This window comes from Pseudorca crassidens, chromosome 2 (assembly GCF_039906515.1).
Source record: "Pseudorca crassidens isolate mPseCra1 chromosome 2, mPseCra1.hap1, whole genome shotgun sequence".
Classification (NCBI taxonomy): domain Eukaryota; kingdom Metazoa; phylum Chordata; class Mammalia; order Artiodactyla; family Delphinidae; genus Pseudorca; species Pseudorca crassidens.
The window spans coordinates 114,099,532-114,124,515 of NC_090297.1; the positions used below are offsets into that span (position 1 = coordinate 114,099,532).

General features: G+C 43.1%; 2 protein-coding genes and 1 long non-coding RNA gene across 5 annotated transcripts in view; 1 reads left to right on the plus strand and 2 right to left on the minus strand.

Annotated features, from left to right (window-relative positions):
• Positions 1–806: 806 nt before the first annotated feature.
• On the minus strand, positions 807–1,150 carry SMIM42 (small integral membrane protein 42). Its single transcript, XM_067710541.1, is given in 2 exon segments — positions 807–1,027; positions 1,141–1,150. Coding segments are annotated over 2 exon segments (231 nt in total).
• Positions 1,151–6,477: 5,327 nt separating this feature from the next.
• Positions 6,478–15,615, minus strand: LOC137219536 (uncharacterized). 2 transcript variants are annotated; one of them, XR_010941164.1, is made up of 4 exons: positions 15,243–15,615; positions 13,189–13,392; positions 7,931–8,001; positions 6,478–6,666 (listed from the first exon to the last, which is right to left on the minus strand). It is a non-coding gene; the product is annotated as an uncharacterized lncRNA (long non-coding RNA). The 2 variants fall into 2 exon arrangements; XR_010941163.1 differs by lacking the exon at positions 7,931–8,001 and having other exon boundaries at positions 15,243–15,607.
• Positions 15,616–15,751: 136 nt separating this feature from the next.
• The window catches only part of LOC137219535 (T-cell surface glycoprotein CD1b-2-like), a 40,518-nt gene continuing 31,285 nt past the window's right edge, over positions 15,752–24,984 (plus strand). The window contains exons 1-3 of one of the 2 annotated variants that reach the window (XM_067728277.1): positions 16,530–16,640; positions 20,407–20,454; positions 21,514–21,640. In XM_067728277.1, the coding sequence (XP_067584378.1) occupies positions 21,520–21,640 (121 nt within the window). In that variant the 5' untranslated portion in view covers positions 16,530–16,640; positions 20,407–20,454; positions 21,514–21,519. Of the gene's footprint in view, positions 16,055–16,529; positions 16,641–20,406; positions 20,455–21,513; positions 21,641–24,984 lie in introns of those variants that run through there. The other variant, XM_067728276.1, reaches the window with a different exon arrangement.

Below are 24,984 nucleotides of genomic sequence, written 5' to 3' on the forward strand. Positions count from 1 at the left end.
AGAAAGACACTAATTCCTTCTAGGCAGATGTCAACTGCTCCATAGGTTAACCCAAGCCTGATTGGATGAGGCCACGGATTTTCAAAACACTGTGGCTTTAATTTGGATTTCATTTGAAAAAGAAGTTAATGCGTTCCAAACTCAGAAACGATTTTAAAAATCAAACAAAAGTATGGTTTTAGAATATGCTATCTTTAAAATTTACCAACCCACAAAGTTGGAGGATGGGGAAGAAGAGAGAAAAGTACTCGCTGCTTCAAATCGTTTTGTAAGAGGAAATACTCTTTGTTCCCAGAATTAGGTGAGGAAGAGGGAGAATTTTACTTAGAATTCAGAGTAGGTGAGCTGTTTCCCTTTCAAGGATCTTCTGGAACTGAGCTTCCAGTATGGTTTTATTGTCGATTTGGAGATGCTGCTGTGAGCTCCCAATAATTTCAATATCCAGGAGTCAACACATACCTAATATAAAAAGGAAAATTTGGGCTTGGTAATCAATTTTCAATTCTCCGTGAGTTTGGTCCTTTCCTCTGTTAATGCAGAAATCAAGAGCCATTTATAATTTCGGTCTGGAAGATTCCACAGAGGGAAGACATTTAAACTCAGGAGGCTGGAGAAGCCCAAGAGCAGCAGATGAGTGTGAATTATAACGGAGGTGGTGGTGGAGGAGGGAAATGAGGCCTGGGGGGAGCCTCTGGCATTGGGGGGTAGGGTGGCTCAAGCAGCTCTTCCTTCCCAGGCTCTACCTCCTACATTTTGGGCCTCCAGGTCTTCACCTCAACGGAGTCTCCACCAAGAACAGCAGACCTTCATGCCAGCGGTGTTGCCTCCTTTCTTCGGTCTGGTTCTCTGTTCTTGTTGCCTTTGTCTTAGGTTACTTTCCAGACCAGGATGAGTAGAGTCATCAGGAGTGAAATGAAGGAGAGAACTTGTACTAGGTAAGCAGGATCAGATATGGCCATGGTGAGTGTGCCCTTGTCCCATAAGAAGGCTGGAAGTTGTGGGGAAGAAATACATTTCTCAAAGAGAGCTGAGATATATGGTAGAAGCAGACTGCCCACACAACCAAGAATACACCAAGAGAATTGGTCTTGCTCTTTGTTATAGCCTAGGAATGAGTGTCAAACTATTGATGTTGCTCACATGGGGTCATTTTCCTTCCTAATTAACTGAGCAGGCACAGCAGTTTGCTCAGCAAGGTTGAACAACTGCTTCCAATGCAAATACAGTCCTGAGATGATAGTTCACTTTGCAAAACCTTTGAGTGGTAGGTGGGGCTTCTGAGGCTTTGTGATGTCACTTGAGGATAAGGCTAGGGTCTGACCTGAAGGTTCGTGTCTAGAAACTTCCATCTTCTGGGCACCACCTCCCTTCATGTCTAGCCTCCAGATTGAAAAGAGAGTTCCCTAATTGCCTCATAAATTGTCCCTTCAATCCTCTTTTATTTATTAAAAAAAATTTCATTTTGAAGTTATTTTACATATATAGGAAGGTACAAAGATAATACAGAGAAGTTCCATGTATCCTTCACCTGGTGTCCCCCAGTGGCTTATCTTGTGCAACTATAGTACAAAATCAAAACCAGTAGATGGACACTGAAATAATGTGTGCATATAGTTATATGGCATTTTATCATATAAGTAAATTCTGGTAACCATGCTGAAATCAAGACACAGAATGATTCCATCATCATGAAGAACTATTGTTCACATTCTGTCAGTGGGAGACATGTGTAGAAACTCATCTCCCTTTAAGTCCCTTTACCTCCTCCATTTATAATATAATTTTATTAAATATTCCTTCTACATACATTGAAATTACCATTTAGACAATATTATGCTTTTTGCTTTAATTTTCAAACATAATTTAGAAAACAAGAGGAGAAGGAAAGTCTATTGTATTTACCCAAATTACTCTTTTTCAACTTGGGTCATTTATATTGTTTGATCTTCAAGTTCATTGATTCTTTTCCTCCGTCCCTTCTATTCTGCTGTTGAGCTTATCCGTTGAGTTTTTAATTTTGGTAATTATATTTTTCAGTTCTAAAATTTCCATTTAGTTCTTCTTTACATCTTCCAGTATTTCACTGAGATTTTCTATTTTTTAATTTGTTTCAAGCGTGTTCATAATTGTTTGTTGAGGCATTTTTACGATTCTTCAAAATCCTTGTCAGATAGTTCCCGTATCTGTATCATCTTGGTATGGGCATCTGCCGATTGTCTTTTTAAATTTGAGATGAGGTTTTCCTGGTTCTTGGTATGATTTACGATCTTGATTGCCTGCTGGACATTTTGGTTGTTATGAGACTCTGGATCTTATCTAAATCTGTTTTAGCAGGATTCCTCTGACATCATGCCAGTTGTGGGTAAGGGGCATCACCTCACGAATGTCAGGCAGGCGTGAAGGTCCAGGTTCTCCACTCAGCCTCCTTTGTCCACCCAGAGTAGAGGGGAGAGGTAACGCCTCATTTCGGGGTGCATATAGGATTTCAGACTCCCTAGGTGGCCTCCTCTGACACTCTGGCAGGGAGGGGGAGGGGGAGGGGGAGGGGCGTCATTACCTCAGAATGGGGAACTTGCTACCTCTGGGCAGGAATGAAAGCCCGGCTCCCCACTCTGTCTTCTTGGATACTACCCTGGTGAGGGGAATGGGGAATGGGGAATGTAACCTCATTATAGCTGGACAAAGGTGGAAGTCTAGGGTCTCCACCTCCCTGTAGGGTTGGAGGTAGGACCATGATTTTTTTCCATGGTGTTTGGCTGGAGTCAGGCAGTTATCGTCCAAAGGTTCTCGGTCTTGCTGGATTGCCTTTTCCCTAGTCCTTTGGCTAGAGAAAGCAAGCAGGCTTTTCTTGGGACTTCATTTTGTCTGTGCCCATTGGCATTTCTGAGTTGCTTCTCCAGCACCCAGTCCATGATATATATGAGGCAAAATGAAAACCCAGGGAACTCACTGTTATGTCGAGCTTTGGGTTCCAAGAACCCTAGTCAGTCTGCCTTTTTCTTCCCACCTTTCAGATCTTCTTATGTTGGTTTTATATAAACTGTCCAGGGTTTTCAGCTGTGCTTAGTAGGAGGAATAGGGAGAACTGAATTTACTCCAGGTGCCTCTACCCCATCCTGGTTTGGAAACTCCTGATGCTATACCAAGATTCAGTCAGGTGATGGCAGAATGGGTACCAAAGGATTTGGAGGGCAAGGACTAAGACTAGAGTCTAGCACTGGTACTTTCCAGCATGTGTGAGCTTGGTTAGGTCACTTAATCTCTCTCAGCCTCCATTTTCTCATTAGAAATGTAATTATAGTGATAATAACAAATCTACAGGTTTTTATGTGACTGCAACGAGCTGATAAATGCATAATAACTTTTCAAACCATAAAATTCCATACAATTGGAAGTTATTTTAAATGTGAACTAGGATGGAAGTGAAGTGAAGAAGGGGGTGTGTCTAGAGACTATAAGGCAGTTCAAATTTTCTCAAGTTGGTTCTCTCAACTCTTCTATAGACTTGCAAAGATCTGTATATGAATTACTCCCCTCCCCCCAAGATATCTATGTCAATTCCCTGGAACATGTGGATGCTACCTTATATGGCAAAAGATGTGATTTAATTAAGGATCTTGAGAGGAGGAGTTGATCTTAGATTATCCAAGTGGAAAGACAGAGCAGAGAGAGATGAAGCCATAAGCCTAGGAGCAAACCTGGAAAAGACAAGGAATGGATTCTCCCCTAGAGCCTCTGGAGGGAGTGTGGTATTGACAATACCTTGATTTCAGCCTTATGGCTTCCAGAACTGTGAGAGAATAACTTTCTGTTGTTTTATTTTTTTTAATTTATTTTTTAAATTTTATTTATTTATTTATTTATTGGCTCCATTGGGTCTTCCTTGCTGCGGGCGGTCTTTCTCTAGTTGCGGTGAGCGGGGGCTACTCTTCGTTGGGGTACACGGGCTTCTCATTGCAGTGGCTTCTCTTACTGCGGAGTACCAGCTCTAGGCACGTGGGCTTCAGTAGTTGTGGCGTGTGGGCTCAGTAGTTGTGGCTCATGGGCTCTAGAGCACAGGCTCAGTAGTTGTGGTGCACAGGCTTATTTGCTCTGCAGCATGTGGGATCTTCTTGGACCAGGGCTCGAACCCGTGTCTCCTGCACTGGCAGGCAGATTCTTAACCACTGCCCCACCAGGGAAGTCCCCTTTCTGTTGTTTTCAGTTTGTGGTAATTTGATACAACAGCTCCAGGAAACTAATACAGGAACCTCACAGGTCATCTAGTCCAACTCCTTCATCTAACAGGTGAGGAAGCTGAGGCTTGAAGAAGGAAAGTGACCAAGGTCGCATAGTTATTGGCACAATAAGTAAAGGACTGGGATTCTGGTTTCTCCTCTCCTAGTCCACTACAACTGTGTTTTTTTTAAAAAAAAAATTAAACATCTTTTATTGAGGTATAATTCACATGCTGTACAATTTACCCATTTAAAGTATATAGTTCAGGGGAGTTCCCTGGTGGCCTAGTGGTCAGGATTCTGGGCTTTCACTGCCATGGCCTGGGTTGAATCAGGGAACAGAGATCCCACAAGTTGTGTGACGTGGCCAAAAAAAAACCACCCCGTACAGTTCAGTGTGTTTTTTGTTTGTTTTTTGTAAATTCACAGGGTTCTTCAAACAACATCACAATATAATCTGAGAATATTTTCATCCTTCTCAAAAGAAATCCCATAACCATTAGGATTCTTTTCTGTGTCTTTTATAATTCCTTGTTTCAGGCATATTGGTCTTATCTCCTGAATCAGACTGGACTTCTCAATCTCTTATCTTTTCTACTCTTTTATCCTTCTCTAGTCTGATGCTTCACCTGGGGCTGTGGTTTGATTGGTAACACTAACTCACTTTATTTTATTTTATTTTTTTTTGCGGTACGCGGGCCTCTCACTGCTGCGGCCTTTCCCGTTGCGGAGCACAGGCTCCAGACGTGCAGGCTCAGCGGCCATGGATCATGGGCCCAGCCGCTCCGCGGCATGTGGGATCTTCCCGGACTGGGGCACGAACCCGTGTCCCCTGCATCGGCAAGCAGACTCTCAACCACTGTGCCACCAGGGAAGCCCTAACTCACTTTATTGATGAAACTCTGGACCTAGCGGTTTCCTTTATGCTCCCCAGACTTGCAGAAAATGGCCAAGCAACTCATCATTTTCTGAACCAACTGCCAAAGATATCAGATTGAATTGTCCTTCATTTGTTCCTTGAGAGGCAGGGCCCAGAAACAAGTCACAAAGGGCCAGGCAGTTTGAGCTCCCTCCAGTATCTCCAGGGGAAACTCCACTGTGTCACCCACCACTGTGTTGAGGAAGAGTTTACCACTGGCTGGGCCACCATCTGTTGACTTGGATGGTGATGTCTGGAAGCCTAAGGAAAAAAAACAAAGTAGAACATGGTATTGGGACTTCCCTGGTGGTCTGGTGGCTAAGACTTCCCAGTCCCAATGCAGCGGGCCTGGGTTTCATTCCTGGTCAGGGAACTAGATCCCACATGCCACAACTAAAAATTCCACGCGTGGCAACCAAGATCATGCCCATGGCAACGAAGATCCTGCATGCCACAGCTAAGACCTGATGCAGCCAAATAAATAAATAAATATTAAAAAAAAAAAAGAACATGGTATTGGGGGACCACTTTCTCCACATTCCTGATGTTTTCTTTCTTAGGACAGAAGCCCTATTACTAACACTCCCGGCCTCTCTTCACTCAGCTTTCACTCCCTCTCCCCCAGGTGCAGAGAGCACCCACTTGGACCTGCTCCTTTCTATATGTTTTACAGAGGTATACCTCCCACGAGTGAGAGGCCTATGGTTTGCCACTGATAATTATGATGGGGTAAAGTGAGTCAGTCTAATTCTGAAATTCCTGTTAGAAAAAAAAAAAAAAAAAGGGAGATCCCTGGTAGCCTAGTGGTTAGGACTCCACTCTTTCAGTGTCTTGGCCCAGGTTCAACCCCTGGTCAGGGAACTGAGATCCCACAAACTGTGTGGCATGGTCAAAAATACCCCCCACCATCCTGTTAGGAAGCCCATGGTGGCTGCATACCTAAGCCATACCTTCCAGTATGGTCTTTATCAGTTACAAAGGTGAGTGTTGCCGTCTGCCTCATTTATCTATCTCCACTGGTTCAGAACTTGGGTGGAGAAAAGAAACCTGTTATGTACACAGGTGGGGAAAAAAGAGGTGTGATGCATTGACCACTTAGATCCTAACACATGGGTCCTCCATGTACTCTGGAGGTCCTGAGTTGTGATGGTGAATTTTACATGTCAACTTGACTAGGCTGAGGGATAACTAGAAATGGGTAAAACAATTTTCTGCATAAGTCTGTGAGGGCGTTTCCAGAAGAGATTAGCATTTAAATTGGTAGACTAAATAAAGAAGATTGCTTTCACCAACGCAGGTCGGCTTATCCAATCCACCGAGGGTCTGAATAGAACAAAGACGTAGAGGAAGAGAGAATTTATTCTCTGTTTAAGTTGGGACATCAATCTTCTCCTGCTCGTAGACATTAGTGCTCCTGGTTGTCAGGCTTTTGGACTTGGACTGGATTAAACCACCAGCTTCCCTGGACTGACAGCTTGCAGGTGGCAAATCATGAGATTTCGGGGCCTCCGTCATCAAGTGAGCCAATTCCTATAACACACACACACACACACACACACACACACACACACACACACACACACACAGAGTCCTGTTAGTTCTGTTTCTCTGGAGACCCCTGACTACTATATGAGTCTTCTCATCTAGATGATGGTAACAGAATCTCAAGAGCTTCCCTGCTTCCAGAGCCTCTCATTCCCTCTTTACAGAGAGCATTTAGTTTAAAATTTTTATGCAGAGCATTTAGTTTAAATTTCCAATATGGAAGAGAGGAAATTAAACTTCACTGAGCCTCTGTTAAGACACTATCCTTGGTGCTTTGACATGTTATTTTATTTAAAACATAACTCTGAGAGACAGTAATAGCAATAATTTATTGTACTATTTCTTTCTTTACACCAGTTTCTGGGCTTTTTAAACTGCATCAGCTGGCTTAATCCTTTCAGGCAACTGAGGCTCAAAGAGATTGTGTGATTTGGCCAAAAGGTCATGCAGAGATTAGTTCCAGAACCAGGCATTGAACTGAAAAAAAAAAGTCCAACCTAGTGCTTTTTTTATTCCAAGGCTCTTCCTATTGTAGTGCTGTTATTAAATCTTTCAGAATCCTAGAGCAATTCTTAGTTTATCTTGTATCAGTACAAACTCATTCTTGGGTCTTGTAATACCCTCTACTGATTACCTGCTCAATCAGCTCAGCCAGTGTTTAAACTCAAGGGGGAAAACTTGACCCCCACATACCATCTTGCACTCCCATCTTCCCCTTTTCCACCTCTGAAGAATCCTTTCCACCTGCAAAACCTCCCTTTCTGTTCTTTTGTTTGTTTTTTTGCGGTATGCGGGCCTCTCCCTGTTGTGGCCTCTCCCGTCCGGACGCGCAGGCTCAGCGGCCATTGAGGAGCACAGGCTCCGGACGCGCAGGCTCAGCGGCCATGGCTCACAGGCCCAGCTGCTCCGAGGCATGTGGGATCTTCCCGGACCTGGGCATGAACCCGTGTCCCCCGCATCGGCAGGTGGACTCTCAACCACTGCGCCACCAGGGAAGCCCTCCCTTTCTGTTCTTTAAGCTCACTCCTTTCAGGCCTTTGTGCAGAAGTCTTCACTGTTGGAAGCTGCTACATTCTGATCACCCTAAATCAATATTCTCCCAGCCTTTGAAGTTTGTTCATTTGTTCTTTCATTAATTCATTTATTTGTTCATCCCCAAACATTTGAGCATCTATTTTGCAAAAGACACGAAGCCAGAATGTATGGAAGAAACAACGATAAATCAGAGGTGAAATTTGGGGGAGCTTACGTGATCGCATGTGGTGGGGTTGTCAGGCTGAAATAATGATAATACCATGGGCCTTCACCGGTGTAGGCACACTTGAAGGAATAGAGGAGGAAAACAAATATGTACTGAATGATATATTAAACATTTTGCCAGGTATGTATATATTATCTCACTTAATGTCCGGGACCCACAATGTTCCTGCCTCCAGCTGTGTTCTGGACACATCCCTTTTGGCCTAAGAGTTCTTGCTTTCTCTCTCTCTCTCTCTCTCTCTCCTCCCTATGTTTGTAATGTCTTTCTGATGGTTCTTTCTCTTCAGCATATAAATTTAAGTATTATTATCAGTAATAATATTTTGAGCACTTACTATGTGCCAGGCAGATACTACAAGTGATGGGCTGTGTAATGTCTCCCCAGAGATATCCCATCCTAATCCTCAGGAATATATGGATATGTTATCATACATGGTAAAAGGGACTTTGAAGATATGATTAAGTTAAGGATTCTGAAATGGGGAAATTATCCTGGATTATCTGGGTGGGCCAGATGTAGTCACAAGCATCCTTTTAGAAGTCAGACAGAAAGCAATCTGACAACACAAGCAGAGAGACAGAGAGAGAGATAGGGAGAGAGAGAGAGAGAGAGACAGAGATTGGAAGATGCTCTATTGCTGGCTTTGAATATGGAGGAAGGGGGCCACAAACCAAAGAATACAAGCAGCCTCTAGAAGCTAGAAAAGGCAAATAAACAGATTCTTTCCTAGATCCTTCAAAAGTAATGCAGCCTTGCCCACCCATTTTAAGACCTCTGATTTCCAGAACTTAAGATAATAAATTTATGTACTTTTAAGGCATGAAGTTTTTAGTAATTTGTTACAGCCACAATAGGAAACTAATACTCCAAGCTAAGTCTCTCTTATCTTTATTTTTTTTTTAATTTATTTACATATTTTTTTCTTTTTGGCCGCGTTGGGTCTTCATTGCTGCGCACAGGCTTTCTCTAGTTGCGGCAAGCGGCAGCTACTCTTCATTGCAGTGCGCAGGCTTCTCATTGTGGTGGCTTCTCTTGTTGCAGAGCACGGGCTTGTGGGCTTCAGTACTTGTGGCTCGTGGGCTCTAGAGCGCAGGCTCAGTAGTTGTGGCACACGGGCTTATTGCTCCTTGGCATGTGGGATCTTCCTGGACCAGGGCTCGAACCTGTGTCCCCTGCATTGGCAGGTGGATTCTTAACCACTGTGCCATCAGGGAAGCCCCATCTCTCTTATCTTTAAAAGGAAGGAAGGAAGGAAGGAAGGAAGGAAGGAAGGAAGGAAGGAAGGAAGGAAGGAAGGAAGGAAGGAAGGAAAGAAGAAAGAAAGAAAAGAAGAAAGAAAGAAGGAAAGCAAGAAAGGGAGACAGGAAAAATCCCTTCCTCAATGTGTGTTGTCTCTCCTTTCCATCAAAGTCAAGTTTCTTGAGAAAGGCCCTTTCCACCTCCTTCATCCTGCATTTGCTTCTAACCCCACTTTGATCTGGTATTCATCTCTACCGATGAATCATTTTTCCCCAGAGCCAACAACAACCTCTTCATCCCAAATGTATGAACACTTTTCAAATTCTGTCCTGACATTTCAGAACTGACCAACTCCTCTTTCTTGAAACCCTTTGCTTCCCTTAGTTTTAGTAGACACCTGCACAATTTCCCTCCTACCTCGGCTTCTCCTTAGTCCCCTTGCATCCCGTTGCCTTTTTATTTGCTTGGTGTTTCCCTAGAGTCCACCCTCAGTCTCTTAGTCTCTTTATCTTCTGAAATCCCCTCTGAGTGATTTCGTCCATTCTAATGGTTTCAGTGACAACCTGTTGCCAATGGCTCTCCAATCTGTATCTTTGCCCAGATCTCATTCCTTACCCCACACTCCTAAATGTAATGGCCCATTGTCTTGCCTAGTTGACTATTCAAGTTACTACGAGCATCTCAAACCCTCACATCCAAATTCTTTCTAATTACCTTTCCTTTCAAGCCTGCTTCTCCTCTATACTGTCTCTGAAATAAGAAACCTGGGAGTCATGAGAAAACACTCTTTCTTCCTGAGTCCCTGCACTTAGTTTCAATACTGTCAACCCCACTTCTGAATCACATCCCCTCCTCTTTATAATCATTGCTTCTACCTTAGTTCAAACTTTTATTTCCTGGTACTTATTCGTTCTTGCCTGGATCACTGCAATAGTTTAACAATTGGTCTTCTTTTTTTTAAAATTGTAGTTGATTTACAATGTTCTTCTTACTTCTAGTAGTCCTACGCCTTTATAATCTATCCTACTTCATGTTAACAGAGTAATATATATAAATAAGTCAGACCATTTTACCCCTGAAAATCCATCATTTGGATCCCTGTTATCTTAAAGTCCAAATGTCACCATGTGGTATATAAACTCTTCATTCACTTTGTCCTTCCATGCCTCTTGCCTAGTTTATTTTCCTTTCATGCTTTCCCATGCACATTATACTCCTTTATGAAAGACAACTTTCATCAAATCGAAGTAGCAGGTAGCAAAGTGGTGGAGGACAGCGGTTCTGGACTCAAACTTCCTGGTTTGAGTCTTGGCTTCATCACTTATTAAGTAAACTGTGATTGGGACTTACCTCGTGGTGCAGTGGTTAAGACTCTGAGCTCCTAATAGAGGGGGCCTGGGTTTGATCCCTGGTCAGGGTACTGGATCCCACATGCATGCCACAACTAAGAGTTTGCATACCACAACTAAAGAGCCTGCGAGTCACAACTAAGGAGCCCATGAGCTGCAACTAAGAACCAGCACAACCTTAAAAAAAAAGAAAGGATAAAACAAAAAATAGGGCTTCCCTGGTGGCGCAGTGGTTGAGAGTCCGCCTGCTGATGCGGGGGACACGGGTTCGTGCCCTGGTCTGGGAAGATCCCACATGCCATGGAGCGGCTGGGCCCGTGAGCCATGGCCGCTGAGCCTGCACGTCTGGAGCCTGTGCTCCGCAACAGGAGAGGCCACAACAGTGAGAGGCCCGCGCACCGCAAAAAAAAAAAAAAAGAAAAAGAAAAAAAAGGAAAAATAAAAGTAATTGTTTAAAAGAAAATGTAAACTGTGATCTTGTTCAATACATTTACTTCACCTCTCCCTGCCTTATCTATACCTTATACCTTAACCTCTTCATCTATCAAATAGGCATACTATGTATTTCAAACAGTTGTTCTGAGAATCAAATGATGTAACACTTGTCGAGCTCTTAGAGTGGCATCCGACAGTGCTCAGCAAGGGTTTGCTTGTTATTTCCTGGCCTCTGTACTTCGTGATTTTTCTGCCCACAATCCTGCATCTCTCCCCTCTCCCTTCCTGCTTGGTCAATTTCTACTTTAAGGCTAAGCCAGTGTTATTTCCCCTGGGAAGCTTTCCCTAACCTCCACCATCTCCAGGCCATAGATGCAAAGCTCTGTCATGGTTCCTGGTGCTGAAATTGTTTTTTTCCCTCACTAGATTGTACCTTGAGAGCAGGAATTGTGTCTTCACTCTAGTGTCCCCAGCAACTAGCATATAAATGCTGCTCCAAAAATATTTGTTGGATAAATGGGTAAATGTGATATTCTGGATAAATTCATGTTTCAGCTAATCCAGGAATTTGGCTCTTCAGACAAAATGCTGCCCCCATTTTAAAACAGAGAGCAGACAATTCAGGGCAGGAGACATTAGGAGGATCTTTTGTCTGGGACTGCTTCCTAAGAACGATATCTTATTTCATGCCAGGGCTCTGAGAGCCAAGGGGCATTTTTCCACAGGCCTGTGGCACAGCTCTTCCTTTCTGCTCCATTGGTGGGGGGGTGGACAGGAAGGAAAAGGGGAGAAGGAAGGAGTGGCTCCAGCTCCTGAGAACTCTACCTAGTGTCCGAGCACAGGAATATGCTTATTTTGGAAAGCTGTTCATCCTTCATCCTGTTGCCAGTAGCCTGAATGGCCCTGGTTAGACATACATTAAAACTCCCTCTGCCCTTCTAGGTCAGTTAAAAATATTTTGTTGAACAAATGAATGAAGGAATGTTGCAGCCAGAGGCTGCAGTGCAGTCACAGGAGAAGCAATCCTTTCCATTCCATCACAGAGAAATAGTGGGAAGGGAGCTCCTACTGGATGAAGTCAAACTTCTAAACAACTGGGAAAGGGATTCTGGGCTTGTGAGGAACGGATCCGAAGTTTAGGGTAATCCCCCATCCTTGGCTGTCTCACAATTTCCTCTCTTGCAAACTTTGCAAATGCTTACAGGGCAGGTTGATCGAATAAAACTAATTTATAAAAGTGCAGCTTCTAATACAGCACTTCAGATGTTGCAGAGATGTTCTAACAACATAACCTGATATGTAAAGTAGGAGTAGAGCACAACAGTTCTCAGGCACGTAGAGGTAGCAGGGACAATGGCATGTCAGCGGGACCCTAGGCTCTTTCAAATCACACAGACTCTTCGCCAAAGCCTAGGAATCCTTCATTCATGTATCTAGTGCTATCTGTGTGTGAGGCATTATGAGACAAAGATGAGCAAAACTGACACTGTCCCAGCCCCTGTGGGGCTTGGTCTCATGGGGAAGATATACTATCAAGAGTCATTTAGAACACAACATACTAAGTGTTATAAGGAGGCAAGGGGACCTTTGGAAGTGATAGATCAGTGTCCTGCCTAAGGCTTGGCAGTGTTAAGATTTCTTCCCGGCAGCGATGCTATCTACGTTGTTACATAAAACATGAGAAGGAACTAGTCACAGACAAAGGGAAGAAAAGAGAAGGTGTGAGGTGTTTGACAAGTGTTCTCGGCAAGGGAGATGGTGTTTTTTTTTTTGCGGTACGCAGGCCTCTCACTGTTGTGGCCTCTCCCGTTGCGGAGCACAGGCTCTGGACGCGCAGGCTCAGCGGCCATGGCTCACGGGCCCAGCCGCTCCGCGGCATGTGAGATCTTCCCGGACCGGGGCACGAACCCGTGTCCCCTGCATCGGCAGGCGGACTCTCAACCACTGCGCCACCAGGGAAGCCCGAGATGGCGTTTTTGTTGCAGGACGTTAAGTAGGACTCATTCGGTACCCTGGAATTGTCAGCTATTCTGCCAAACCAAGAGGTACCATGAAGAGGTGGCAAGGCAGTTCTGCTATCCCAAACCATAGCCCAGTACCCCATCCTCTACCTCCCCAGGAAATAAACAGAAGATGGTGTGGAGGTGGAAAGGGAAAAGGGACTGATGGAATCATGTGTCTGTCACCAGCCAAGGGATTGAGTGCTGTGCGTTTTGTCCTCACCTCCCCCGAGTGAGGGGTCTCCGAGGGAACCACTCATAGAAATTGATGGGTTGGCAAGGAGAGACTGCATCTCAGTTGGTGGCTGGATATCTGCTGTTGAGTTGCTGATCTGTTCTCTGTGATCGTTGGAATAAGGAGTGAGGGTTGACGGGGAAAAAGGGTTGTCACTCCTGCAATGTGGTTTAGCAGGGACATGTGAGTTTCCTGTAAGTCAAAGGAACAGTGTGAAAATCAACACAGCTGGAGCCATCTTGCTGGTCCTCCTCCCAAGAAAACCAGTAGCCAGGGGAGCTTAGTTATACAGCCAAAGGCAGGACCTGAGGCCTCGTGGGAAGCAGTTAGGCTGGAGCAGATGTCCCATCAGGGGACTGTGCGATGGAGAGAGCTCCCAGGAAACTAATCCATGTGCCCATAAGAGTTAGCATTTGGGCACCTTCCAAATGGAAGGTATCCACCATCAGTCAGCTTTAGCCTGAGAGGCAAACCACCAACTGATGATTGCCATGACATGCCCAGTTAGGTAAAAGGATGTTTTGCCCTTCGTCCCAGACCCTCTTCCAGGTCCCAACATAACAAGTAGCTTAAATTAGCAAAAAAGAGAGTTCTATTAAAGGACAGAATGCACCAGTTCCCCAAACTGAGTCCCACGCTGAAGACTAGCTGGTGCTGAGGGGAAGGAAGGAATGTAAACTTGATATGAGACTGAAGTTTTAAAGTGGACTAACTACACTAGGCTGGACTTCTAATAACTAAGCTAACAGTAAGCTACAGAATCTTTCAGAGCCGAAAAGGGAGAACTGACAGAGTATGGCGGACGGCATCGCTTAAAAGCAAGCCAGGACTGTGTTCAGCAGAGTTCAGAATGCTTATTACATTGTTTCCACAGGCAAAAAGGCCTTGAGGTAAGAAGCAGCCTCTTGTGTTAAAGTACAACCTTGAGAATATTATGCTAACTGAAATAAGCCAGTCACAAAAGGACAACTACTGTGTGATTCCACTTACACGAGGTACCTAGAGTAGTCAAGTTAATAGAGACAGAAAGTAGAATGGTGGTTGCCAGGGGCTGGAAGCAATGGAGGGATGGGGAGTTATTGTTCAAAGAGTTCAGAGTTTCAGTTTGGAAAGATGAAAAAGTTCTGGAGACAGACCGTGGTGACGGTTGCACAACAATGTGCATGTAATTAATGCCACTGAAGTGTACACTTAAAAGTGTTTAAAATCGTAAATTTTATGTTATGTGTATTTCATCACAATAAAAGAAAAACATTTTAAAGATTAAAAAAAAAAAAAAGAACGTAGTATTTGAAAGTGATTGGAACACAGAGTGAGAGAAGGCTGGAGGAGCAGGAAGAGGCCTGGCAATGAAACCCTTGTTAAGGTGTTGGTACCTTATTTTAGGGGCACAGGGAAGTCATGACACACTTTAATGATCACATTTGCACTTTAGAATAATCCCGCAAGTGGTGGGATTGGGAACTGGAGATGGAGAAATCATTTAAGCAAGAGATGATCTTGATCTGTGAATGACAGTTGGGATGGAGAAAAGGGGTCAGATGGGATGATATTCAGGTAGAGAATTATCAGGAATTGCTGGTAGCGGGGAAAACCCAACAAAACTTCTCTTTCCTCACTTCTCCTTCCAGCTGACCCCCCAAATGCTGTCCCATTTCCAGTTCCTTTCTTTCACTTCATTCGACGATGCTGGACCAGTGCTCAGCTGGATCATTTGGTTCTCTGGGGCACTACGCTTAGGAGGCAGCTTGGCTGTCCTACGGGGACCTGGAGGGCTGCGGGCACCAACAGTTTGCAAACAGCCCACCCAGCAGCGCGAAGAGACAGGCTGAGTCTCAAATGTCACCCAGTTTTCACAGACCAGTAGGTCCTAACGGAAGATTAACTGACTTGCCCAATACCCCACAGCTGATTTGTTACAAAGCGCAAATTTCAACTCCAGCTTTAGGGACTTTTTTTTTTTAGGGATCTTTTAGTAACACTTCATTGCTGCTTCCCGATGTTAAACAAGAGAAAGAAAATGAAAAAAAGGACAGCATTACCCAAACTACAATGCCCTGAGCACAGCAACGGAAACAACCAGATTGACTGTCGGGTCTTCCTCTAGGCGTGCACGTGCTGCAAGTCCGAGGCCCGCCGCGGCGGAGGTAAAGAAGTGAGTACGTGCTACCGGTACGAGGCCAGCCCCGGAATCGGTGGGACAGTGCGCATGTGCTGCAGGTCCTAGGCCAGCCCCGGAAGAGGTGGGGAAGGAACGTAAAAGGAGAGGGTTGGCACTATCCGTCAGCCTAAGCAGCCCACGTTCGGTTAGCAGTACCCATGCCATGGACGACCCCTTCCTTACACCTAGGACCGCTGCCTTACGGTCTGGCCGTAAACACTGCACCTTTGGATTCCCCGAGGGCCAAAGAGAACACGGGACCGGAAGCACCCTCTTCTCTCGCGGCTTTTCCGGGGGCAGAGGAAATTGGCGAAGCCCATTGGCTAGTGGGGATCAGAAAAGGGTGAGTCACTCGGCCTGCGCGTGGGGCACTATGGGTGTTGTAGTTCCGGGCACCAGGGTCCAGTCTTTTAGAGAGAAATCTTGGAGTCCAGTGGGTACAGGGAAGCTGCTTGCACAGGGGAATCGGGTGGCTTTGTTCTGCTATTTCTTTTGGGTGAGACCTGGCTCTTTCTGTCTGCCTTCAGGGACCTTCAATTTGTTCCATGCTTGAGGCTTCCCCCTTTATAAGCTCCCATCACGTGCAGATCCCTTTTACAATTCCAAGCTGGCTCCAACTGGTCTTAAGTTCCTTGTCTCGGCTATCTTCCTCACACCCAGACCCTGGAATCCTCCTTCATCCTTCTTTCTCCCGTGAGTACATTTTCTTGTCTCTGTCCTAGACAGAGCCCATCTTAACACTGCCCTTAGCCCATGAGGCATGCCAACGGCCCCAAGAAAAGGCTGTCACAGCAAATGTTTGTAGGCACAAGAAGATCTGAGTTTTCCACTTCAGCAGCCTTGCAGCTCACTTCTTTTTTGCTTCTCTTCTGATATTGCAATTGCCTCTTTTCTGATTCCACCTCTGTGTAGTCTCTCTTCTTAAGTCTGTTGGGCAACCTTGGTCATAGATGGTCCCTCTTTGGTCCTGTCAGTTTGTCTCTGGCCTCACATTTTGGTTATAGAACAGAGGGTGCACACCTGAGCTGACTTATACAACAGAGAGGGGGGAATGAAAGAAACTGGGTAGAAAAAAAAGAATTCGCAGAACTAGGTTTTATAGAAGTCAGAAAAATATATGGTGCAAGTGAGGGAAGAGAGCAATCCTTTTCTTCTTGTACCTCCACAAACAGTTTAGTGTTGGCTGTGAGCGGGGCTCTGGGGGCTCCGTGCTGGGGATGCACTACCCGGAAACCACCTAGATACTGGGGGTCCAGTCCAGGAGGACACAGACATGCAGGTAAGCAACAGTGCAGGATGGCATCAATCTCTGTCCTACCTTCCTGTGTGTTCCTCTGCTCATTCTCATCCTTCCCTCAGCTCATTCCAAAGTACTTTGCCTCTTCATATCTCCCTCTGTTCCATGTTCTTCTTTCCACTCCCAAGCTCCCTCTCCCCTTGTTCTGACCCAAGCCATTTCTTTTGTATCTTGCTGTTTTGTCACTTTGTGACACTAGAAGGTGTTGCAGGGAAAGCCATGCTCATAGGGGATTTAGTAACACAGACTGCTCCATGCTTGGCCTTCATCATTGTGTGAGAAATGTCTATTAATCGTCATCTCATTCCAGGGCAATCTCTTAGCATTTATACACACTGCTTGGACTAGAATCACTTGCAGATCTTTTATACCGAATGCTCCAGAATCATGGAATGTCATGCAACCCAAATTGACTTAATTCTGCTGCCTATTGAGCGATGCGAGGAATCTGAGGTTTGAAGAGTTAATCTCATGGAGACAGTGGTCAGGAGGGACCCATTGATGTGTGATAAGAAGTAGAACCCTGCATGACTGGGGAAGAAAAGCCTTAGCATTTTTTTTTTAAAGCATGCCTTAATGGATTGACTGCGCTAGAACAGAAATATTACCTTTCAAAAGATATTTTTGAACTGTAAATTCAGAAATCGTTTTTTATTCCCCTAGCCTATTCTAAATTGTCTTATTGGAGGCAATGCAATGGGGGTGGTGGTGGATAGATTTCCAAATAATAGATAATCTAATAACCAAGCTTATTTAAAGAATGCTCGCCACAGCTACTGAAGCCTGTGCACCCTAGAGCGTGTGTGCCACAACTACTGAGACCATGCTCCACAACTACTGAAGCCCATGTGCTCTAGGGCCCACGTGCTGCAACTACTGAAGCCCGTGTGCTCTAGGGCCTGTGTGCCGCAACTACAGGGCTCTCATGCCGCAACTACTGAGCTCGCGTGCAGCAACTATGAGCCTGCACGCGTAGAGCCCATGCTGTGCAACAGGAGAAGCCACAGCAATGAGAAGCCTGTGCACTGCAAAGAAGAGTAGCCCCTGCTCGTTGCAACTAAAGAAAGCCCGCCCACAGCAATGAAGACCCAATGCAGCCACAAAAAGAAAAAAAAAAAAAAGAAGAATGCTTTGCAATGCCTTTGGACAGTAGATTTACCTCTAGGATTGTTTATGACTAATACTACTTCATTTGCATTCCTTGAGAATGGGACGCACCATAAAGAAGTGAAATTTCATCTTCTATTATGCTTAAAATAATTCCCCTCTAAGTCCCTGCATCACCTGATCCCCAGTTACCTCTCTAATCTCACCTCCTACCCTCTTCCTTATGGTCACTCTACTCTAGCTACCCTGGCTTTATTGCTATTTCATAAACATGCCATGCACACTCCCTCTGCCTGGAATACTCTTTTTCAGATAACTTGTTCACGGCTTTACTCAAATATTCATTTCATCAGAGAGGCCTTTTCTGATTACCTTATCTATAATAAAATAGAACCTTTATTACTCTATCCCCGTATTAAGTAGTATCACTTCTTGAAAATATTATATATTTGTTTACTTGCTTATTGTCTGTTTCCCAGACTAGAAAATAAGCTCCATGAGAGTATGGTCCTAATCTGTTTCCTTAGTCCCTAGAACATGGTGTATAGAAAGCACTCAATTGTAGGATGAAAGGATTTAAAAAAAAAACATTTACAGAGCACTTATTATGTGTAAGCCACTGTGTGTATAGTGAATAGTGTGGGATCTACAGAGACGAATAAGATAATAGTCCTTAACTTTGAACTATCTGCAATCTAGAAAAACTATAGAATAATCTTAGGATCTTTCCTTAAATTGTAGCTAAGCCAAAGGTCATAAGTCTGAGGAGTCAAGGTCACCTGTGGTGTATTTGGGATGTAGTATCATTTGTCCCATTTGGCATACTTCTGAACTGGCCTCTGTGCTGCTCTGTTATTTCTGGGACCACTTCCCACCATGTCCTTGTGTAGAAGGATGAGCCCGCCTAGTCAAAGAGCACACAAAAGTTTTTATTGCTTTACTTCTGTCTGGCCTCCTGGCTGCCAATCTCACTCCCCTTAGGGCATCCAGTTCACCACCACCAGAGTGGCTGTCACCAACCACAGGTCTTACCACATCTCCCATTTTAAGCCCTTCAGTTGGCAACTCCTTACTTGGCATTCCAGGCACCCCCTTCTCCCCTCCCCTAATCTGACTCCTGTTTACCTCAACAGCTTTATCTTCCTCTGTGCTCTTCCTGACTTGATGATTCAGAAATATGAAATTTGCAGTTCCCTGACTATATTACTATTTTGTTTTTCTCTGTGTTGTTCTCTTTGCCTAGAATGCCCTTTCCCTTAATCCTTGCCTTACTACAGTGGTCTTTCACAACTCAGCTAGAGGAACACATCTTCCAAGAAGCTTTAACAGTTCTTCTCTCCTGCCCAGGATGGATGAGTTTCCTTTCCTATGTCCCACTCCTTTTCTCAGAACAAAACAACATGGCAGTACTCATTAATCTCTTTCTACTTACTAGATTGTAGGTCCTTTGAAGGTGGTCATGTGAAGGGCTTACTGCATGGTATTTAAGAGTACAGGCCTTGGAGTCAGTCAGACCCAGGTTTGAATTCCAGCTCTGCTTGTTGGCCGTAGGTCTTTGGGTCAGTCACATGACTCTGAGTCTGTTTCCTCTTCAGTACAATGATCTAATTGTACTCACCTTTGTATCCCCAGCTTCTGGTACCATGCTCAATGAATTCAACTTGGTTGTCTCTTTGTAGATTTCTTTTTTTTTAATTTATCTTTTATCCAATAGCGATTTATTTATTCAAATTATTTATTTATTTATTTTATTTATTTTTGACTGTGTTGGGTCTTAGTTGCAGCATGCAGGATCTTTCTTTGCGGCATGCAAGCTTCTTGCTAGTTGTGGCGGTCGATTTTCTTTCTCTAGTTGTGGTGCACAGGCTCCAGGGCACCAGGCTCTGTAGTTGTAGCATGCAGGTTCCAGAGCACCTGGGCTCTGTAGTTTGCAGCATGCAATGAAATTGAGAAATGAAATTGAGTTATCTGTAGTGAGGTGGATGGACCTAGAGTCTGTCATACAGAGTAAAGTAAGTCAGAAAGAGAAAAATAAATACACATATATATGGAACCTCAACCAGGCTCCCTGGTTGAGGTGTGCGAGTTCAGTAGTTGTGGCACGTGGGCTTAGTTGCCCCATGACATGTGGGATCTTAGTTTCCTGACCAGGGATTGAACCCTTGTCCCCTGCATTGTAAGGCGGATTCTTTACCACTGGACCACCAGGGAAATCCCTGTAGATTTCTTTCTTGTTTTTTAAAATGTAAATTTATTTATTTTATTTATTTTTATTTTTGGCTGTGTTGGGTCTTCATTGCTGTGCATGGGCTTTCTCTAGTTGTGGTAAGCGGGGGCTACTCTTCGTTGCAGTGCGTGGGCTTCTTATTGTGGTGGCTTCTCTTGTTGTGGAGCACGGGCTCTAGGTACAGGGGCTTCAGTAGTTGTAGCACGCAGGCTCAGTAGTTGTGGCTCGCGGGCTCTAGAGCGCAGGCTCAGTCGTTGTGACGCACAGGCTTAGTTGCTCCGTGGCATGTGGAATGTTCCCGGACCAGGGCTCAAACCCGTGTCCCCTGCATTGGCAGGTGTATTCTTAACCACTGTGCCACCAGGGAAGCCCCTCTGTAGATTTCTTTATGTTCTCCCTCTCTTGTTCATACAGGTTCAAGATGGCTGACTCCTGGTTATAAGAGCAGTAGGCCTGACCAGAGTGAGGGATGGGTGATTGTGTGTATCTGAGAGAGAGAGAGAGAGAGAGAGAGAGAGAGAGAGGGAGGGAGGGAGGTAGGAAGAGGGAGAGAGAGAGGGGGAGAGAGAATATTAATGTGTCAGTAGGTTATATTGCACTCAATCTTGCTCCATTTGAGAGTTAAAAGTGGATAATATGTGTCTAATTAGGGTCAGATGGTGGCAGTAGGAATGATGAGTAGGTTTGGTCAAGCAAAATAAAAAATAAGACTGGGAAAGATTAAGCTTTCAAGCCTTTTACCTGCTTTTATACACTTCCAGTTTAAAACCCACAAAAACAAACAAATTTGAATATGGTTAATTAAATTAACATCTTAAACTTTAAGGTAGTTTTTATTTTGATTCATGGTATGGAAACTTTAACTTAGTCGTTACTTTTGTTTCAAAAAACTATGAGAGAAGGAGATTTCAGGTCTACAAGTTGTCATTTGGTTGATGCTCTGGTAGATCCACTTTAGAGAATGGGTTAATATCGCACATTGAAGTCTCATTTCAGCCTAGCTTTTAAAAAAATTTTGGTTGTAGAACTTCCAGAATCTTCTTTTTATGTCCTTCAAAGCATAACTTACGCAATAAAGAAAGTATTGTGCTTCTCTTAAAAGAATGTGGTTAATAAGAGTTGACAATGAAGCGAGTTGGGTCTCACGGCCCCAACTATTCCTCCAAGATAATGCAAACACATTACATCACTGTTCTACTCCCTTATGATGCTTGAAAACTTACTGTACATATTCTTCTTAAAGATAATTCAGTGCAGTTTAAAATGGTGCCTAATTTCCTCAGAAGAAAACTGCTCACTTAAAACAATTAACCACTCTAAAGGCCCACCTCAGTTGATCTTTCTTCCTACCTGAATAAATTCTTTAAAAAAAAAATAGAAAAACAGAGTTGGAACTTAACAGTTGAAAGTGGACCAAACATCATTTTGATTTTCTTCCTTTGTTTTGAATTCTTCAGAAGAAAAATGTTGGATTCTCCTAATATCTAATATAAGGCCTGTTATTCTTTATTTTTTTCTCAGTTCTAGATGCAGAGTATTTCCAGGGTATCTGAGCATACTGAAACATTACAAGAAAGGTCAATAAGTGTTGCACAGCATCCAAACTGGAAAAAGTTCAGCAACAAGAAGGCAGTGAAAGATAAAGAAGGTGCCACCAAGAAAAATGTGCCAGTGATTTCCCCTAAGATGTTCTTGTCTCAAAGAAGCAGTCCCAGGGGAATGGATTTGTATACACGTGAGTTTGGGAAGAGCTTCAGTTGGCATGCCATCCTTGGAGAACATACTTGAGGAGAAATCCATATATATATATATATATATATATATATATACATACATACATATATATATATATGTGTGTGTGTGTGTGTGTGTGTGTCCAGTGTGGCAAAGCTTCCTTTAGAACTTTCATTTCATACAGCACTAGAGTTCTCATTAGTAAAAAAGCCTATAAATATACTGAGTTTGACAAAAGTTCGGCCACATTCCACTCTCATGGAGCACTGGAGAAACCTCTACGTGTAATAACAGGGACTGTTTTCATTTGAGTCTCAGATCTCATTGTGTGTCAGAGAACACCTATTTTGTTTTTTAACATCTTTATTGGAGTATAATTGCTTTACATTGTTGTGTTAGTTGCTGTTGTATAACAAAGTGAATCAGCTATATGTATACATATATCCCCATATCCCCGCCCACATGCATCTCCCTCCCACCCTCCCTATCCCACCCCTCTAGGTGGACACAAAGCACTGAGCTGATCTCCCTGTGCTATGCGGCTGCTTCTCACTAGCTAGCTATTTTACATTTGGTAGTGTATATATGTCCATGCCACTCTCTCACTTCATCCCAGCTTACCCTTCCCACTCCCCGTGTCCTCAAGTCCATTCTCTACGTCTGCGTCTTTATTCCTGTCCTGCCCCTAGGTTCTTCAGAACCATTTTTTTTTTTTAGATTCCGTATATATGTGTATTTATTTTTCTCTTTCTGACTTACTTTACTCTGTATGACAGACTCTAGGTCCATCCACCTCACTACAAATAACTCAATTTCATTTCTTTCTATGGTTGGGTAATATTCCATTGTATATATGTGCCACATCTTTTTTATCCATTCATCTGTCGATGGACACTTAGGTTGCTTCCATGTCCTGGCTATTGTAAATAGTGCTGCAATGAACACTGTGGTACATGACTCTTTTTTATTTAAAATTAATTAATTTATTTTTATTTTTGGCTGCGTTGGGTCTTCGTTGCTGTGTGCGGGCTTTCTCTGGTTGTGGTGAACGGGGGCTACTCTTCGCTGCCGTGTGCAGGCTTCTCATTGCAGTGGCTTCTCTTGTTGCGGAGCACAGGCTCCAGGTGGATCAAAAAAGATCTTGCTGTGATTTATGTCAAAGAGTGTTCTTCCTATGTTTTCCTCTGAGAGTTTTATAGTGTCCAGTCTTACACTTAGGTCTCTAATCCATGTTGAGTTTATTTTTGTGTATGGTGTTAGGAAGTGTTCTAATTTCATTCTTTTACATGTAGCTGTCCAGTTTTCCCAGCATCACTTATTGAAGAGACTGTCTTTTCTCCATTGTATATCCATGCCTCCTTTGTCATAGATTAGTTGACCGTAGGTGCGTGGGTTTATCTCTAGGCTTTCTATCCTGTTCCATTGATCTATATTTGGGTTTTTGTGCCAGTACTATATTGTCTTGATTACTGTAGGCTTGCAGTATAGTCTGAAGTCAGCAAGTCTGATTCCTCCATCTCTGTTTTTTTCCCTCAAGATTGCTTTGGCTATTCGGGGTCTTTTGTGTCTCTGTACAAATCTTAACATTTTTTGTTCTAGTTCTGTAAAAATGCCATTCTAATTTGATAGGGATTGCATTGAATCTGTAGATTGCTTTGGGTAGTATAGTCATTTTCACAATATTGATTCTTCTAAGCCAAGAACATGGTATATCTCTCCATCTGTTTGTGTCATCTTTGATTTCTTTCATCAGTGTCTTATAGTTTTCTGAGTACAGGTCTTTTACCACCTTAGGTAGGTTTATTCCTAGGTATTTTGTTCTTTTTGTTGCAGTGGTGATTGGGATTGTTTCCTTAATTTCTCTTTCTGATCTTTCATTGTTAGTGTATAGGAATGCAAGAGATTTCTGTGCATTAATTTTGTATCCTACAACTTTACCAAATTTATTGATTAGCTCTAGTAGTTTTCTGGTGGCATCCTTAGGATTCTCTATGTATAGTATCAGGTCATCTGCAAACAGTGACGGTTTTACTTCTTCTTTTCCAATTTATATTCCTTTCTTTCTTTTTCTTCTCTGATTGCCGTGGCTAGGACTTCCAAAACTATGTTGAATAATAGTGGTGAGAGTGGACATTCTTGTCTTGTTCCTGATCTTAGAGGAAATGGTTTCAGTTTTTCACCATTGAGAATGATGTTTGCTGTGGGTTTGTCATATATGGCCTTTATTATGTTTAGGTAGGTTCCATCTATGCCCACTTTCTGGAGAGTTTTTACCATAATGGGTGTTGAATTTTGTCAAAAGCTTTTTCTGCATCTATTGAGATGATCATATGGTTTTTATTCTTCAATTTGTTAATATGGTGTATCAGATTGATTGATTTGCATATATTGAAGAATCCCTGCATCCCTGGGATAAATCCCATTTGATAATGGTGTAGGATCCTTTTAATGTGTTGTTGGATTCTGTTTGCTAGTATTTTGTTGAGGATTTTTGCATCTATATTCATCAGTGATATTGGCCTGTAATTTTCTTTTTTTGTAGTATCTTTATCTGGTTTTGGTATCGGGGTGATGCTGGCCTCATAGAACTAGCTTGGGAGTATTCCTTCCTATGCAGTTTTTTGGAAGAGTTTGAGAAGGATGGGTGTTAGCTCTTCTCTAAATGTTTGATAGAATTCACCTGTGAAGCCATCTGGCCCTGGACTTTTGTTTATTGGAAGATTTTTAATCACAGTTTCAATTTCACTATTTGTGATTGGTCTGTTCATATTTTCTATTTCTTCCTTGTTCAGTCTTGGAAGGTTATACCTTTGTAAGAATTTGTCCATTTCTTTCAGATTGTCCATTTTATTACCATAGAGTTGCTTGTAGTAGTCTCTTAGGATGCTTTGTATTTCTGTGGTGTACGTTGTAACTTCTCCTTTTTCATTTCTAATTTTATTGATATGAGTCCTCTCCCTCTTTTCCTTGTTGAGTCTGGCTAAAGGTTTATCAATTTTGTTTATCTTCTCAAAGAACCAGCTTTTAGTTTTATTGATCTTTGCTATTGTTTTCTTTGGTTTTATTTCATTTATTTCTTCTCTGATCTTTATGATTTCTTTCCTTCTACTAACTTTGGGTATTATTTGTTCTTCTTTCTTTATTTCTTTTAGGTGTAAGGTTAGATTATTTATTTGAGATTTTTCTTGTTTGTTGAGGTAGGATTGTATTACTATAAACTTCCCTCTTAGCACTGATTTTGCTGCATCCCATAGGTTT